The sequence below is a fragment of the Bubalus bubalis genome, chromosome 11, assembly GCF_019923935.1.
Source record: "Bubalus bubalis isolate 160015118507 breed Murrah chromosome 11, NDDB_SH_1, whole genome shotgun sequence".
In the NCBI taxonomy this organism is placed as follows: domain Eukaryota; kingdom Metazoa; phylum Chordata; class Mammalia; order Artiodactyla; family Bovidae; genus Bubalus; species Bubalus bubalis.
In genome coordinates, this window is record NC_059167.1 from 79,342,581 (window position 1) to 79,360,213 (window position 17,633).

A 17,633-nucleotide genomic window follows, 5' to 3' on the forward strand; every position below is an offset into this window, starting at 1 on the left:
CCTAGTTTTAAATTTAAAAAATCCCATTTTAAAAGGCAAATTGTTCCTCCCCAAACAACATCAGCTTGAGTAAACTCTTTCTTTTCAAGCTTTGACAAACATATATACCACTTAAACTAGAAAGCATTCTGTGAAGAATTGGTTATAAAGTCAGCAATTTTAGATCCAGCCACAGGGGGACAGCATCCGCAAACACGCCCTGCTTTTTAAGATGTGTGAGTAAAATAGGGGAAAGTCTGATTGGCTGTCTCAAATGGCAGTCACTCCTTTCTTTTTTCTTTCCAAAAGGCAGTGTAGACCACAGAAACATGTGTGGGGCTGGAAAAGCTTGTACAAGGGAAACCCTTTAGGATCAGGCAGATTCAGCAACTCTTCCTGACGAGGGAGAAGAGGGAAATGCTGCTCCTGGCACCAGTGTTGATCTTATGGATGCAAATACCACGTGAGTTTGGGGTTTCCCTGATTGCTTCCAGGGAATTCTACATGGTGAAATATTATCTGCAGGAAGCTATAGGAATGAGATTTTCTGATAGAGAGCAGGATGTTGAGAAAAACTCAGAAACTAGAAAGTGGAAAGATGGAGGGAGTTGGGCAGGGAGGCATGGAAAGGATAAAAATACACAAGAATGAGAGAAACCGTTGGAGCTGCGAGAATAGACATCTGATTCGACTTTCTCTAATACTTCTCACTGTTTTCTCAACAGAAGTGAACGGACAACAGATAAGTCAAATTCCTCAATTCTTGCCTCTACAAGAAGGAGAGAACTTCACCACGTACTGCAATTCCTCAAGCACTTTAAGCAGCTTACAGTGGTATAAGCAGAGCCCTGGGGGGAGTCCTGTCCTCTTGATGATATTAGCTAAGGGTGGAGAAGTGAAGACGGAGCAGAGACTGACAGGTCGGCTTGGAGAGACCAGAAAGCAGGGCTCCCTACACCTCACGGCTGCCCAGCTCTCAGATGTAGGAATCTACTTCTGTGCGGGGCACAGTGCTCTGGAAGCATCTGCTGTCTGTCCCCAAACCTCACTGTGGTCTCCAGGGGTCACTCCTCTTCATTTCTCCTCAGGGCGGGGCCAAAGAAAGCTGAAGTCACGATATATCTATGAAGAAATTGAATTTTTAATTAAAAAAAAAAATCCCTGGACTCAGACAGCATTACTAGATAATTCTACCAATCTTTTGAAGTATTAGCATGAATTATAGAGAAGGCAATGGCAACCCACTCCAGTACTCTTGCCTGGAAAATCCCATGGACGGAGGAGCCTAGTAGGCTGTAGTCCATGAGGTCGCTAAGAGTCGGACATGACTGAATGACTTCACTTTCATGCATTGGAGAAGGAAATGGCAACCCACTCCAGTGTTCTTGCCTGGAGAATCCCAGGGACAGGGGAGCCTGGTGGGCTGCTGTCTATGGGGTTGCACAGAGTCGGACACGACTGAAGCGACTTAGCAGCAGCAGCAGTATGAATTATACACTATTTCTTCCAGAAAAAAAAAAAAAGGAGAAAAGAATTCATCACTCATTTTATGAAGCTAGTGTTACCCTGAAATTAAAATCAGACAAAGATCATAACTGCAGAGAAACATATTTTGTGAATACAGACATAAAATTTCTTAAAAATATTAGCAAGTAAAATTGATCTATATTAAAAGAGTAATATAGCAAGCACAAATGGATTTTTTTCAAGGATGCACATTACTTCAAATTGAAAATCAGTTGATGAAATTCACCATATTAACAGGATAAAAGAAGAAAAATTACATCACATTGATCTATGTAGAATAAACTTTTGCCAAAATTCAACAGTCAACTATGGTGAAGACTTTGAGAAACACAGGCAGAGTGGGGAAGTTCCTCCATAGCTAGCAGTATGCTTACTAACAAAAGACTTATGTTTCCTTATATGTTTCCCTAAGACTGGGAACAAGGCAAGCACATCCACTCATCCCTCTCCTTCAGCACAGAGCTAAAGGCCAGAGCCAGTGCAATAAAGAAAGCCGATGTAAAGACAGTCTTGGACCAGAAAAGAAGTGAAAATGCCAGGCAACATGATTATCTACATAGAAAATCTCGAAGAACATACCCCCCAAAACTCTCAGACCTATTGAGTTCAGCAACACCATAGGAAATAAGATAAATGTATGTAATCAATTTTATTTCTACATATTAGCGATGGACATGTGGACCTCAAAATTAAAAGTATAATACCATTTATAATGACTTGAAAAAAGACCCTGAGTGGTCTTTTCTGTACAGAAAACATGTACAGGAATTTTAAGCTGAAAACTACAAAATGCTGATGAAAGAAATTAAAGAAGACAGATGAAGAGACATCATGACTTTGCAAACTGGAAGTTTCAAAGCAGTAAACATGACAAGTCTCTCCAAATTTATATACACATGTTATAAAACTCCTGTTAAAATCCATCAGGATTTAAAAAAACAAATACAGGCAAGATTATTCTAAAATTTATATGTACAGGGAGAGATACTGGAATAATTTTTAAAATCTTGAAGAAATAAGAAGTCAGAACAATCGGTCAATCTGATTTCAGGCTAGAGTCATAGAGATTATTTGGTACTGGTGCAGGGATAAACACACAGTTCGGTGGAAACGAACAGAGAACCCATAAATAGATCCACACAAATATACCCAACTGACCTTTTCTGGCAAAGTGCCTAATAAATTCGATAGAAGGATAACCCTTTCAACAGATAGTGTTGGAGAAAGTTGAAATCCACTGGCAGGAAAAATTAACCTTGATTCAGGTCTCACACTTCATACATACATTCTTTAAAATGGATTACAGACTCAAATGTAAAATGTTAAATTATAAAAAAAATTTAGGAAAAAATACAGGACAAAAGTTTGATATGTGTATGGGTCAAGAGCCTTTGGACTTGACAACAAAACAACAGTCTATAAAATTTTTTAAAAATGACAAACTAGACTTCAAAATTAATATCTTTTGCCCTGCAAAACAACTGTAAGAGCATGAAAAGACAAGCTACCAACTGTGAAAAACTATTATTTGGAAACCATATATTCCACAAGGAAGTAATATCTAGAATATATAAATAACTCTCAAAGCTAAACAGTATTTGAATAAGGCAAACATTTCACTTAGACCATGGGCAAAGAGCTATTTCATTACAGAAGTATACAGATAGCAAATAAGCATATAAAAATATATTCAACATCATAAATCATTGGAGAAATACAATTAAAACCACAATAAGATATCACTAAGAGCACAGTCTAGTGTGTGTGTGGTAGCAGCACAAGGTGGGGGCTTCCCAGGTGGCTAAGATGGTTCTGCCTGGAGTGTGGGAGACTTGAGTTAGATCCTGGGTCTGGAAGATCTTCTGGAGAAGGGAAAGACAACCCACTCCAGTATTCTTACCTGGAGAACTCCATGAACAGAGGAGTCTGACAAACTACAGTCCATGGGTTTGCAAAGAGTTGGACAAAACTGAGTGACTCAGGGAGGAGAGAAGGAGCACAAGGTGGATTTAATTTACATTTGTTGATGAGTAATGGTGTTGACATCCGCTGGATCATCGAAAAAGCAAGAGAGTTCCAGAAAAACATCTATTTCTGCTTTATTGACTATGCCAAAGCCTTTGACTGTGTGGATCACAATAAACTGTGGAAAATTCTGAAAGAGATGGGAATACCAGACCACCTCACCTGCCTCTTGAGAAACCTATATGCAGGTCAGGAAGCAACTGTTAGAACTGGACATGGAACAACAGACTGGTTCCAAATGGGAAAAGGAGTATGTCAAGGCTGTATATTGTCACCCTGTTTATTTAACTTATATGCAGAGTACATCATGAGAAATGCAAGAAACACAAGCTGGAATCAAGATTGCCGGTAGAAATATCAGTAACCTCAGATATGCAGATGACACCACCCTTATGGCAGAAAGTGAAGAGGAACTAAAAAGCCTCTTGATGAAAGTGAAAGAGGAGAGTGAAAAAGTTGGCTTAAAGCTCAACATTCAGAAAACGAAGATCATGGCATCCAGTCCCATCACTTCACGGGAAATAGATGGGGAAACAGTGGAAACAGTGTCAGACTTTATTTTTGGGGGCTCCAAAATCACTGTAGATTGTGACTGCAGCCATGAAATTAGAAGACGCTTACTCCTTGGAAGGAAAGTTATGACCAACCTAGACAGCATATTAAAAAGCAGAGACATTACTGTGCCAACAAAGGTCTGTCTAGTCAAGGCTATGGTTTTTCCAGTAGTCATGTATGGATGTGATAGTTGGACTGTGAAGAAAGCTGAATGCAGAAGAATTGATGCTTTTGAACTGTGGTGTTGGAGAAGATTCTTGAGAGTCCCTTGGAATGCAAGGAGATCCAACCAGTCCATCCTAAAGGAGATCAGTCCTGGGTGTTCATTGGAAGGCCTGATGCTAAAGCTGAAACTCCAATATTTTGGCCACCTCATGCAAAGAGTTGACTCATTGGAAAAGACCCTGATGCTGGGAGGGATTGGGGGCAGGAGGAGAAGGGGACTACAGAGGATGAGATGGCTGGATGGGATCACCAACTTGATGGACATGAGTTTGAGTGAACTCTGGGATTTGGTGATGGACAGGGAGGCCTGGTGTGCTGCAATTCATGGGGTTGCAAAGAGTCGGACACGACTGAGCGACTGAGCTGAACTGAATGGTGTTGAACACATTTTCCTAAGCTTATTGGCCATTTGGATGATTTCTTTTGAGAAGTATCACTTTGCATCATTTGCTTATGTATTTTTAGGTTGTAGATTATTTATTTTTACCATTTAAAATGTATAGGCATGTTTGTTATTCTGTATTCAAGTTGTTTATCAGATAAGTGCATGCATACGCGCTCAGTCCACTTCAGTCATATCCTACTCTTTGCCACCCTATGGACTGTAACCTGCCAGGCTTCTGTGTCCATGGGGATTCTCCAGGCAGGAATACTGGAGTGGGTTGTTATGCCCTCCTCCAGGTGATCTTCCCAAGCCCGGGATTGAACCCACGTCTTCTATATCTCCTGCATTTCAGGCAGATTCTTTACCCACTGAGCCACCTGGGAAGCCCTTATCAGATATACATTGCACAAATATTTTAACCCAGTCTATAACTTTTGTTTTCATTCTCTAGGTGGTGTGTTTGGGGGACAGATATATTTAATTTTGAAAGGGTGAAATTTAATATTTTTCCTTTTCTGATTGGGTTTGTATGTGTGCTTTTGAAGGAATCTAAGCTGTCAAACTTATAAAGAAATTCTCCTGTATTTTTAAGAAGTTTTATAGTTTCATTGATCACATTTAGATCTTGTATCCATCTAGAGTTAATTTTTTTATGTTATGAGGAAAGAGTCAAGGTACTTTCAAAAGATGCAAATAGCCAGTTGCCAGAAATGAAATTAAAACCACAATAAGATATCATGGAGAGCACATTCTAGTGTTTGTGTGGTAGCAGCACAAGTGGGGGCTTCCCAGGTGGCTGAAACAGTAAAGAGTCTGCCTGCAATGTGGGAGATCTGGGTTCAATCCCTGGGTCAGGAAGATCCCTTGGAGAAGTGCATGGCAACCCACTCCAGTATTCTTGCCTGGAGAATCACATGGACAGAGGAGGCTAACTAGTGACAGTTCATAGCATCACAAAGAATCAGACACGACTAACCAACGGACACTAGCTGTTATCCCAGAAAGACCATCTTTTTCCCCATAGAATTGCACAGACAGTTTTGGAGAAAATCAATTGATGATGTATACATATGGACCTATTTTTGGATTTGATCCTGCTTACTCATCTTTATTTTATCCTCTTTCCAACAGAACTTTCTGTCCTAATTACTGGGGCTTCATATACATTTTGATATCTGGAAATGCAATTCAAACTTTCTTCTTTTTCAAGGTTTATTTTAGGTCTTTGAATTTCCACCAAACTTATAGAATTAGCTTCTCAACATCTACCAAAAAACATTGCTAGTAGTTAGACTGGGCTTGTGATGAATTTATGGATTCATTTGGGACAATTTACATCTTGATATATGAAGTCTTATGTTATTCCCATTTATGTAGATCCTGACAATTTTTTTTTTTTTGGTAGAGGACTGTATACCTTGTGTTAAATTAATTCCCCTGTATTTAATAAATGAAATTTAAATTTCATTTTCTAATTATTTCACTAGTATCTAGAAATAAAATTTATATTTGTGTTTAGTGACTGTATCAGAGAAGGCAATGGCAACCCACTCCAGTACTCTTGCTGGAAAATCCCATGGATGGAGGAGCCTGGTGGGCTGCAGTCCATGGGGTAGTGAAGAGTCAGACACGACTGAAGGGACTTTACTGTCACTTTTCAGTTTCATGCATTGGAGAAGGAAATGGCAACCCATTCCAGTGTTCTTGCCTGGAGAATCCCAGGGATGGGGGAGCCTGGTGGGCTGCTGTCTATGGGGTCGCGCAGAGTCGGACATGACTGAAGCGACTTAGCAGCAGCAGCAGCAGCAGTGACTGTATTAATTCCCCTATTAGTTCTAGCTCTATAGTTTGCTTATAGACTCCTTTGCATCTTCTACATGCACCTATGAATAAAAATGGTTTATTTCTCCCTTTTCAGACTTAATACATCTTATTGCCTTTCCTGGTTTGATGCCAGGCCCTTCAGGAAGACAGGGAATAGAAGCAGTGATAGTCTACCTGTCTTGTTTGTGATCCTTTAGAGACTAATATTGATTTTTTATATTTTCGTTGATAATCTTTATTAGATTCAGGAATTTCTCTTCCATTTCTGGACTGTTGAAAGTATTCATCATGCAGAGGTATTAGCCTTTTGTCAAGTCATCTGGATTTTCTGAAAGTAAATTATGGGCATTATTTTGGTTTTCATCAAGCAAAGGAAGATAACTTCACCTCATATGGTCTTAGAGATATAATCCTATAAAATTAAGAACTCTGAAAAGAGCCAATAGGCAAGAAAAAATTTTTAGATTCCTCATAGTCATACAGAGTATTTTTTGTTTTTCAGTATTATTTAAAAGGACGCTTGGTAGAGGTTTTTACCATCTTCTAAAAACAAAGGCAAAGAACCCAACAAAAAGAAGTTTGCTAGTAATTGCTTTGGTCTGCTCCTCCCTCCATGGGATTCTCCAGGCAAGAGTACTGGAGTGGGTTGCCATTTTCCTTCTCCAGGGGAATCTTCTCGACCCAGGGGTCAAACCCAGGTCTCCTGCATTCCAGGCAGATGCTAAATTAATACATTCATACTTACTTTAAATAATTCATTTTTATTTGTTCTTATATTTTCATTAGTAGTGCTTGTTGGCTTACGTGTGTGTGTGTGTGTGTGTGTGTGTGTGTGTGATTTGCCACAGAACAGGCTCCCGGTGAATACTTATGAATATTTGTTAAATGAATGAAGCATGATTACCATGATGTTTACTCCCATGTCTTAAATATCATTTTCCTCCATCTTAGATTTTGAATGTTTTTTCCCTATTGTTGAACTTGCCCATAATTATAACCCTTTATTATCCTGTTAGAGTCTTTTTAACACACTTTCCATAAAATTGGAAGATTGTTTTCAGAATAGTGGCTCAGCACAATTTCTTTCTTTCACTAAATTTATGAATAAAGATTCAACTATTCACTCAGGAAACATTCTTGAGTTTCCAAACTGTAACAACCTCTCTTATAAATGCTTGAATTATGTGGACTTTTGAAGTAACCTTTAAATATGGGAAGGTTAAAGACAAATGGAAAAATGAAAGAGATGTCAACAATGGAGAATCATAATAGGGGTTTTACTGAAATAAAACACTCAAAAATAATTTATGGCTAAGCAAACACAGGTGAGTACAAAGGTTTTACAACTGAGATTTTTTTTTTTATTTTGAACTTTTGGTTTTGTACTGAGGTAGAGCCGATTAACAATGTTGTGATAGTTTCAGGTAAACAGTGAGGGGCTCAGGCATACATGTGCATGTATCCATTCTCCCCCAGTTCCCCTCCCATCCAAGTAATGTTGAGCAGAGTTCCATGTACTATACAATAGGTCCTTGTTGGTTATCCATTTGAAATATAGCAGTGTATACATGACCATCCCAAATTCCCTAACTATCCTTTTCTCCTTATGACAACCATAAGTTTGTTTTCTAAGTCTGTGAGTCTCCTTCTGTTTTGTAAGTAAGTTCATTTGTATAATTTCTTTTTAGATCTCACATATAAGGGATGCCAAATGATATTTCTCCTTCTCTGTCTAACTTACTTCACTCAGTATGAAACTCTGTAGGTCCATCCATATTGCTACAGATGGCATTATTTCATTCTTTTTAATGGCTGGGCAATATTTCATTGTAGATATACACCACATCTTCTTTATACACTCCTCTGTTAATGAACAATTATGTTACTTCTTTTACCTTCAAATTTGAGCTTTCCAAAAGGTTGCATGCTCAGAAGTGTTTGAGTTTGGGAAATCCCATGGGCAGAGGAGCCTGGTGGTCTACAGTCCATAAGGATACTGGAGTGGGTTGTCATTTCCTTCTACAGGGTATCTTCCTGGTCCAGGGATCGAACCCATGTCTCCTGCATCTCCTACACTGGCAGGCAGATTCTTACTGCTAAGCCATCTGGGAATCCCCCATTTAAGAGATTATATAGTAGTACTATAGTGCTCAGTCATGTCCAACTTTTGGAGACCCCATGAACTGTTGTAGACTCCCAGGCTCCTCTGTCCATGGCATTCTTCAGGCAAGAATACTGGAGTGCATTGCCATTTCCTCCTCCAGGGGATCTTCCCAACTCAGAGGCTAAACCTGCATCTCCTGCATCTTCTCCATTGTCAGGCAGACTATTTACCACTGAGCCATACTTGTGGACTTTTGGCCTGGGTTTAGTTCCACAGTTCAATTACTCAGTCACTGGAGGGGGCTGCTTCAACTGAAAACAGCTGTCCTTTCTGGGAGAAGGAAAGGGAAAAGTGTTTTCCACTGATGTGCCAAAGAAAAAGGAAAAATTACATACTTCCATTCTCTCTCTCTCTCTTTTGAATGTTTAAATATTCATTTCCTGTTAAAAAGAACGAGTTACCCTGTGGTTAGAATACTTTTATGCTGAACTACAAAGTCACTTTTATTTCTGAAATAGTTCCAGAAAAAAAAAAAAAGAAACAAACAAAAAAGGAAATAGAAATCCAAAAGTAAGGAAGAATAAGATCAAAATGTTCTGGTAGATTCCATCCACAGTCCCAACAGAAGCCATTACCTCTAAAGGCTGCATCTCTAATTCAGTGCATTTTGCGATGTCAGGTTCCGATGTTTCCCCACCATCAATTTAGATATTTCTGAGCAGGCTGTCTCTACATTTAAAAGCTACAGCTGTGCATGCTTTTATTTGAAAAGGTATTTATTCCAACACACCTTTCAGTGTTTTAGTATATTGCCTATATTGCATACAAAAAATATCTGCTATCCATGTTTGAGCATAACTTTCCCACCACCCATACTGTTCCTTTACATAACAGGTGACACACGATATATTACATGTAGTACAGTTTTGAGGGAGGAGATGGTTGTTGGGTTTATAGACCACCTATCTTGCCATTTGCAGAGACTAGAATGGAGAACTGAACTGTTTTTGAGTTGATAAGAGTAGCTAGGTGATGAAGGAAGGATTCAGATGGAACCACCCTCTGTGGTCAGTGGAGTTGGAATGAGTGATCTTCCCTGACAGAGACTTTACTGTGGTCCCAACATCCCAACATTGGGAAGATGTTATTCTCTTTTGACAACTTGTACTTTTAATTCCTGGTTAAGTGTCTGTGGTCAAGGATTCTGGGTATCTTAGCCCAACAGCCTGAGCCCTTTCCATGTACCTTCCTGAACACTACTTTCTCTGTTTCCCTCCTCTGATTATCTTTTCCCTTCCCTTTTACTTATGCTTTTATCCCTTCCTCTGACTTTTTATACCACTTACATCCACCCTACACTCCACCCCAACTTTGTTTGCATTCCTTCCTGTCTTTTCTCTCTGCTTCAGCATCCTTGGTGCACAGCACCTACAAGCAAGGGCATAGAGAACATGAGGATTAAAGATCACTCTTCAAGAAGAATGAGGTGAACACCATCTGAGTCATCAGTTACTATATCAAGAACAGATGCATTGAGAAATGTTTACCTAGATGGTGGTAGACATGTGATTCCAAGGACCTTTACAGCAGCTCAGAACTCCAGGTTGTATAGCTTTCTTCTCAAAGTTGTTAATATTTTCTGTCCTCCAGAGGACATCACTGCCTGCTCTGGAGTTTCACATACATTTTCTGGAATGTGGATGGGAATTTTCATCTCCTTACAACACAGAGCTCAGTACAGTTTTCTGGTATTAATTAATGTTTTCCATAAGCTTCATAGAACACCAATTTCTTTAAGGAACCAAATGATAGAACAATGGCTCTGGATAGATACATCATTGTGATTGGTAAAAGTCATTGTAAAAGTCATTGTTCCTTTTACAGAGCCAGACTTTAAACTTCACAGAGGATGGCAGCAGACACCATGTGAGTTGGGGATGTCTCTCCTTCTTTGGAGGACATGACTAAAACAGGGGAGGAAGAGCTAGACAAGGAACTGCTTGATCATTGGCTAACAGATCCTGGCAACAACACACTGATACCTGCTCTGGTTCTAAGTCTCTACCAGTTGTAGTTCTTTCTGTTTTGTAAAACAAGCCTAGGAGCAGACACAAGTCTGAGCTCTGAGCCCATGGTCCTGGTTTGTCCTTGAAGTATGAGGCTGGTGACTGTAGTAACCGTGTTTCTGACCTTGGGTAAGTGTTCTATGTCTATAAGGGATGACTTGAGGTCAAAGGGCCATGAAGTGTTATTTGTTCTCTACTCTCCCTGTGCTCTATTTAGCATTATAACAATAGAATTGAGAACTGATCTATGCATTTGCTAGGGAGCACAAACTTCTACATGATAGGTTAAATCATAGCCATGGTCCCAGAAGAGCACTTAGCAGTAACCAGTTTGTAAGAAATCCCTGGGTTTACTGAGCAAAGGGCCCATGAGATAAAGGCTATAGAATAGAGTCTCAGATTCTTGCCATGTGTCTCTGGTCTCAATATAATAAACACCAATGATATTTTGCAAGACATAGATAAAAACACTGGAATAGGGGGTAGGTTCAGACAGTTATGGGAATGTTATAGGCTTGATCCACAGAATTACACTGATTTTTGGTCAGGGGCTAATTTTATTTTCTTGACCCTTTAGGGACTGTGGTTGATGCTAAGGCCACCCAGCCCAACTCCATGGATTGTGCTGAAGGAGAGGATGTAAACCTGCCTTGTAACCACTCTACCATTGGTGGAAATGACTATATCCATTGGTATCGGCAAAATCCCAATCAGAGTCCACAGTATGTCATTCATGGCTTAAGAGGCACAGTGAACAGCAGCATGGCCTCTCTGACCATAGCTTCAGACAGAAAGTCCAGCACCTTGGTCCTGCCCCAGGTCACCCTGAGAGACGCCGCTGTGTACTACTGCGTCCTGAGAGAGGCATACTGGGACAGATGGGGCTGCACCTGTGCAGTATGTCTGGTGGGAAGATGGGGGGACACAGTCGGGGAGCAGTCATGAGAGCAAATCTAGAGTCATCTAGAAGGAGAGTCAGAGAGCAGTAAGAGATGAGGAAAATAAAGGGAAGGAGAAGGGAAGAAGATGGATAAAGAAAAGAAGAAAAGGACAAGGAATAAGCACCTAGTTTATTGAGGTAGCTGAGAAGAATTTTGAGGAATGTCAGAATCATAATTTTAGCATAACAGTAAAGTAAAGAGGTGTTAATAATTTGTTATGGCTCCTCCTCATGTCAATAAAATGTTGGTTTCAGTGTGCTAGTCCCAACATAAGAATTGGGAAACATACAAATAATTCTCCTTGTACCAAAGGCTTCTTTTATTTGGATCCAGGGTCAAGTCTGGACTCTGATGTGTTATAGTTGTTCCACTTATCAGAAACAAACTACTCTTTCTCTGAGAAAAATCTGAAATGTTATTGTTGCTAGTCTATAACATTCATATTTCCCATGAAATTTTTTGAAAGAAACAAAAATTAAGTGAATAATAATTCTTCACTTTCTAGGCAAGTCTGGAAACCCTGCTTTTATAAAGAGTTTTCATCATTTTTGATATTCCTTAAGCAACACATGGGACTTCCCCTTTGGCTCAGCAGTAAAGAATCTGCCTGCTGCAGAAGCTGCAGGAGAGAGACAAGGGTTCGATCCCAGGTTTGGGAAGATCCCCTGGAGGAGGACACAGCAACCCACTCCAATATTTTTGCCTGGGGCATCCCATGGACACAAGAGCCTGACGGACTACAGACCCTAGAGTTGCAAAGAGTTGGACATGACTGAAGCAACTTAGCATGCAGGCATGCAAACAGCATGTGGGGCTTCCCCTGGTGGCTCATTGGTAAAGAATCCGCCTGCCAATGCAGGGGACACAGATTCAACTCCTGGTTGGAGAACTAAGATCCCACATGCCTTGGAGCAACTAGGCTTACGTGTTGCTACAATTGAAGCATCCTTGAACTGTCCATCTGAATGTTAGTGCCTGTAGATCACTTCACTTTCACTGCAGTGAAAATATACAGGCCCTCATCTTCCATCCCTTTTACCCCCAAATCTACTGACAGAGAATTGATATTATTTACAGAGTCTGAGATAAGAGCACAAACTAAAATTATCTTCATATGGTTTCAAAAATACTTTTTCTCTAAAATAGCTTACTAAAATTAACAAGCAGACTACAAAACTAGTAATCAACAGTTTAAAAAATGTATTTACAATAGAAATTTTATTTAAAATAATTTATTTAAAAATTATAGATGCTTTAATAAAAATAAAACTATTACAATTCAATTTTCAATGTACAGCTAGTGGTTAAGATAACTAATATTGCTCTTTATGCAGCCCTAATCTAAAATAAATAGATATAACTTTTAAAGTAATCAGTACCATTTTTACAGAATCCATATATATGCATTAATATGCGATATTTGTTTTTCTGTTTCTGACTTACTTCACTTTGTTTAACAGGCTCTAGTTTCATCCACCTCACTAGAACTGTCTCAAATGTGTTTTTTTATGGCTGAGTAATATTCCATTGTATATAGGTACCACATGTATATAGGTACCGCATGTATATAGGTACCACAACTTCTTTATCCATTCATCTGTTGCTGGACCCTATTTGCAGGACAAACATAGAGATAGGGGTAGGAGAGAGTCGGATGAATTGAGAATAGCATTGAAACATATACATTACCATATGCAAAAGAGATAGCTAGTGGGAAGTTGCTGTATGATGCAGGGAGCTCAACATGTGCTCTGTGACAACCTAGAGGAATAGGGAGAAGGTTCAAAGGGAGGGGACGTAAGTATACTTCTGGCTGATTCACATCATTTTATGGCAGAAGCCAACACAACATTGCAAAGTAATTATCCTCCAATTAAAAATAAATTAATTAAATAAATTTAAAAATACCGTTTAATACAGCAAAGTATTCCAGCCAATAGGAGCAACTTCTGTTACTGTGCTGATTCATGAGCACGCTTTAGAACCAGAAGTGAGAGCATAAGAGAAGCAAAAGCTGGATCCTAGCACTTCTGGGAAAAAGCATTTCATTATGGAAGAATCTACTGCATTCATGCCATGTGAGAGGAGGACGGGGCTATACAGTTAATTTTTGCTTTCTTTTCCCTAAAATTCACCCAGATTCCAAACCAGAGTCTGCCTTCTCCTAAATGTTCTCAGAAAGTATCCCTTAAGTCATAAAATCATGCTCTTTCTATTTCCTTCTCTCGTCTACCCCTGGCAGCACATGCTGAGTTGGCTGCGGTGGGAGGGCGGGGCGTCCTGTCAGTGTCACCTGAGCAGGATTTGTTGGGTGAGCTGATCGGCTGCAGGAGCAGGAACCACTTATGACACTCACTCCCTCAGGGTTTAGTTAAGTATCTTGCAGTGAATATGTCCCAACAAGAAGAGGAAGCATCATGAAGAGGCTAGCAGGCACTGTGCTGGGGCTTTTGTTTGCCCAGGTTTGCTGTGAGTTGGGGCTGACCCACAGGGGATCTGAAGGAATGAGGTGCTGCTCTATTGTTGGGGGAGGGAGAGGAGCTGACAAGTCCTGCAGACTTTTAATCCTTCTCATCATCTATGGGGATGGGGAGGGCACTTTCAGGGTTTAGTAGGAGTTACAGTGACCTCACCAGTGACTGTTTCTCTTTCCTCATCAGGTGTGCGAGGGGTGGATGTGGAGCAGAGTCCCCCAGCCCTCAGTCTCCAGGAAGGAGCCAGCTACACACTTCTGTGTAATTTTTCCACTTCCCAACAGAGTGTGAATTGGTATCTTCAGAACTCTGGGGGCCACCTCATACAGCTGTTTTACATTCCTTCAGGGACAAAGCAGGATGGAAGATTAACGGCCACCACAGTCCCTAAAGAACGCCGCAGCTCACTGCACATTTCCTCTTCGCAGACCACAGACTCAGGCACTTACTTCTGTGCTGTGCAGCACAGTGCTCCCCAGGCACCTGCAGCCTGTACTCAAACCTGCAGCTGAGGCTCCAGCCACACTTCTCTGTGTAGATGAAACACGTACAAACAAACACACACACATCAGTGTGTGCATAACAAGTCTTAATATAGTTAATAAAACTGAAATTATACAGAATTTATTCTTTGACCAAGAAGGAAATGATATAGAAAATCAAGTGCAAAGAGATGTCTCTAGAAACTCCAAAATATTTGGATTATATGCACTAACTTTAAAATACCTCTAGGTTAAAGAAACAATTACAATGGTTATTAGAAAATATTTTGAAAGTAAATATTGTGAGAGCACTTATATAAATATGTATGAGATGGAGCTAAAATAATACATAAAAGGAAATTTATCTTTTTAAGTACTTATATTACTAAAGAAAGATGTTGAAACACTGTTAGGAAGACTCAGCAAAAAATGATAGAAAAGCAAAGTAAACCCAACAAAATGAAAGATGCAATAATAAAATGTTCAATTGGTGAAATATAAATAAAACGATAGTGATAACCATGAAACACAAATTTAATTTTGTTAAAATGATTAATAAAATCGATATATTCCTAGGTATAATTATCAAGGGAAAAAAGAAAAAAGACAAGTTATTAATATAAGTAATAAAAAAGAGAACCATTCTACAAGCTCTATAATGTTATAAATGTAATGAAAGAATATCATTAACAAGTTTATGTCACTGAGTAAATGTGTAGAAGTAGATCCACACAGGAAAACTTATTTTTTGACAAATGCAAAGACAGTTCAATAGAGGTAACAACATAGTCTTATGAGCAAATGAGGTTGGGATGATTGTATATTCTTGGAAAATAATTGAAAATTGACCTAAATATTACATCTTATACAAAAAATGGTGTACAGTCTCAAAATGAACTATACATACAACTATAAAATGTAATATTAAATCTTTTAGGAAACATATAAGAGAATATCTTCATGATCTAGGGTAAGACAAAAAGATTTTTGACATGACACCAAAACACAATCCATACAACATAAATAACTTAGATTTCATCAAAATTAAAAATGTTTTCTCTGTGAAAGACACAGTTAAGAAAAGGAAAAAGATAAACCACAAAATGGCAGGAAATATTTTCAAAATACATTTTCATAAAAAATCTGTACTTAGAATACAATGAACTGTTCAAAACTCAGCATGAGGAAAAAAACAATGCAGCTGAAACCTGGACAAAAGATTCAGACACTTTACCAAAGAGCTATGTGATAAGGAAATAAGTATATAGAGAGATGGTCAGTGTTGTTAGTAGTTCAGTTCAGTTCAGTTGCTCAGTCGTGTCCGACTCTTTGCGACCCCATGAATCGCAGTGCGCCAGGCCTCCCTGTCCATCACCAACTCCTGGAGTTTACTTGAACTCATGTCCATCAAGTCAGTGATGCCATCCAGCCATCTCATCCTCTGTTGTCCCCTTCTCCTCCTGTCCCCAATCCCTCCCAGCATCAGAGTCTTTTCCAGTGAGTCAACTCTTTGCATGACGTAGCCAAAGTACTAGAGTTTGAGCTTCAGCATCAGTCCTTCCAATGAACACCCAGGACTGATCTCCTTTAGAATGGACTGGATGGATCTCCTTGCAGTCCAAGGAACTCTCAAGAGTCTTCTCCAACACCACAGTTCAAAAGCATCAATTCTTTGGTGCTCAGCTTTCTTCACAGTCCAACTCTCACGTCCATACATGACCACAGGAAAAACCATAGCCTTGACTAGATGGACCTTTGTTGGCAAAGTAATGTCTCTGCTTTTGAATATGCTATCTAGGTTGGTCATAACTTTCCTTCCAAGGAGTAAGCGTCTTTTAATTTCATGGCTGCAGTCACAATCTGCAGTGATTTTGGAGCCCCCCAAAATAAAGTCTGACACTGTTTCCACTGTTTCCCCATCTATTTCCCATGAAGTGATGGGACCGGATGCCATGATCTTCGTTTTCTGAATGTTGAGCTTTAAGCCAACTTTTTCACTCTCCTCTTTCATTTTCATCAAGAGGCTTTTTAGTTCCTCTTCACTTTCTGCCATAAGGGTGGTGTCATCTGCATATCTGAGGTTATTGATATTTCTCCCAGCAATCTTGATTCCAGCTTGTGCTTCTTCCAGCCCAGCCTTTCTCATGATGTACTCTGCATAGAAGTTAATTATACAGCCTTGACATACTCCTTTTCCTATTGGAACCAGTCTGTTGTTGCATGTCCATTTCTAACTGTTGCTTCCTGACCTGCATACAGGTTTCTCAAGAGGCAGGTCAGGTGGTCTGGTATTCCCATCTCTTTCAGAATTTTCCACAGTTTATTGTGATCCACACAGTCAAAGGCTTTGGCATAGTCAATAAAGCAGAACCACAAAGCAATACCACTTCACATCTATCATAAAGGCTAAAATTAAAAATACTTACAATGCCAAATTCTTGCAAAGATGCAGAGAAATTGGATCACTCATACATTGCTGGTGGGTGAATGGTCCAGTTATTCTGGAAAACAGTCCAAGACTTTTGCATAAGTTTAAATACTCACTTACCTTACAACTCAGCAAAGCACACTCCTGGGTATTTATGCTTGAAGAATGAAAAACATTCACACAAAAATCTGTACCTGAATATTCATGGCAGCTATATTTGTGGGCACCAAAAACTGGAAATCAGCTAAGTATCTTTCACTGGGTAAATGCAACTGTAATATATCTTTTGTACAATGACATCTTATTTACAGATTTTTCTCAACTTTCAATAGAGTTGTGTCTCAATAAACCATTTTCAGTTGAGAATATCATAGGTGGAAAATACATTTGATATACCTAGCCCAGCCTCCCTTGAAGGTGCTCAACATTTACATTAGCCTACAGATGGGAGAACTCATCTAACACAAAGTCTATTTTATACAAATGTGTTGAAAATCTCATGTAATTTATTGAGTACTGTACTGAAAGTGGTGCTTCCCAGGTGATGCTAGTGGTAAAGAACCTGCCTGCCAATGAAGGAACATAAAAGACACAGGTTCAATCCCTGGATGGGGAAGT

At 39.4% G+C, this 17,633-nt stretch overlaps 3 gene segments (V, D, J or C); all 3 read left to right on the forward strand.

The window, feature by feature from the left end:
• LOC123327530 lies at positions 1 to 1,272 on the forward strand. The segment is given in 2 exon segments: positions 1 to 442; positions 705 to 1,272. Coding segments are annotated over 2 exon segments (534 nt in total).
• A 9,507-nt stretch (positions 1,273 to 10,779) lies between these two features.
• LOC123328321 lies at positions 10,780 to 11,635 on the forward strand. The segment is given in 2 exon segments: positions 10,780 to 10,819; positions 11,268 to 11,635. Coding segments are annotated over 2 exon segments (408 nt in total).
• A 2,339-nt stretch (positions 11,636 to 13,974) lies between these two features.
• LOC123328153 lies at positions 13,975 to 14,644 on the forward strand. The segment is given in 2 exon segments: positions 13,975 to 14,100; positions 14,292 to 14,644. Coding segments are annotated over 2 exon segments (378 nt in total).
• The last annotated feature ends 2,989 nt before the right edge of the window (positions 14,645 to 17,633 follow it).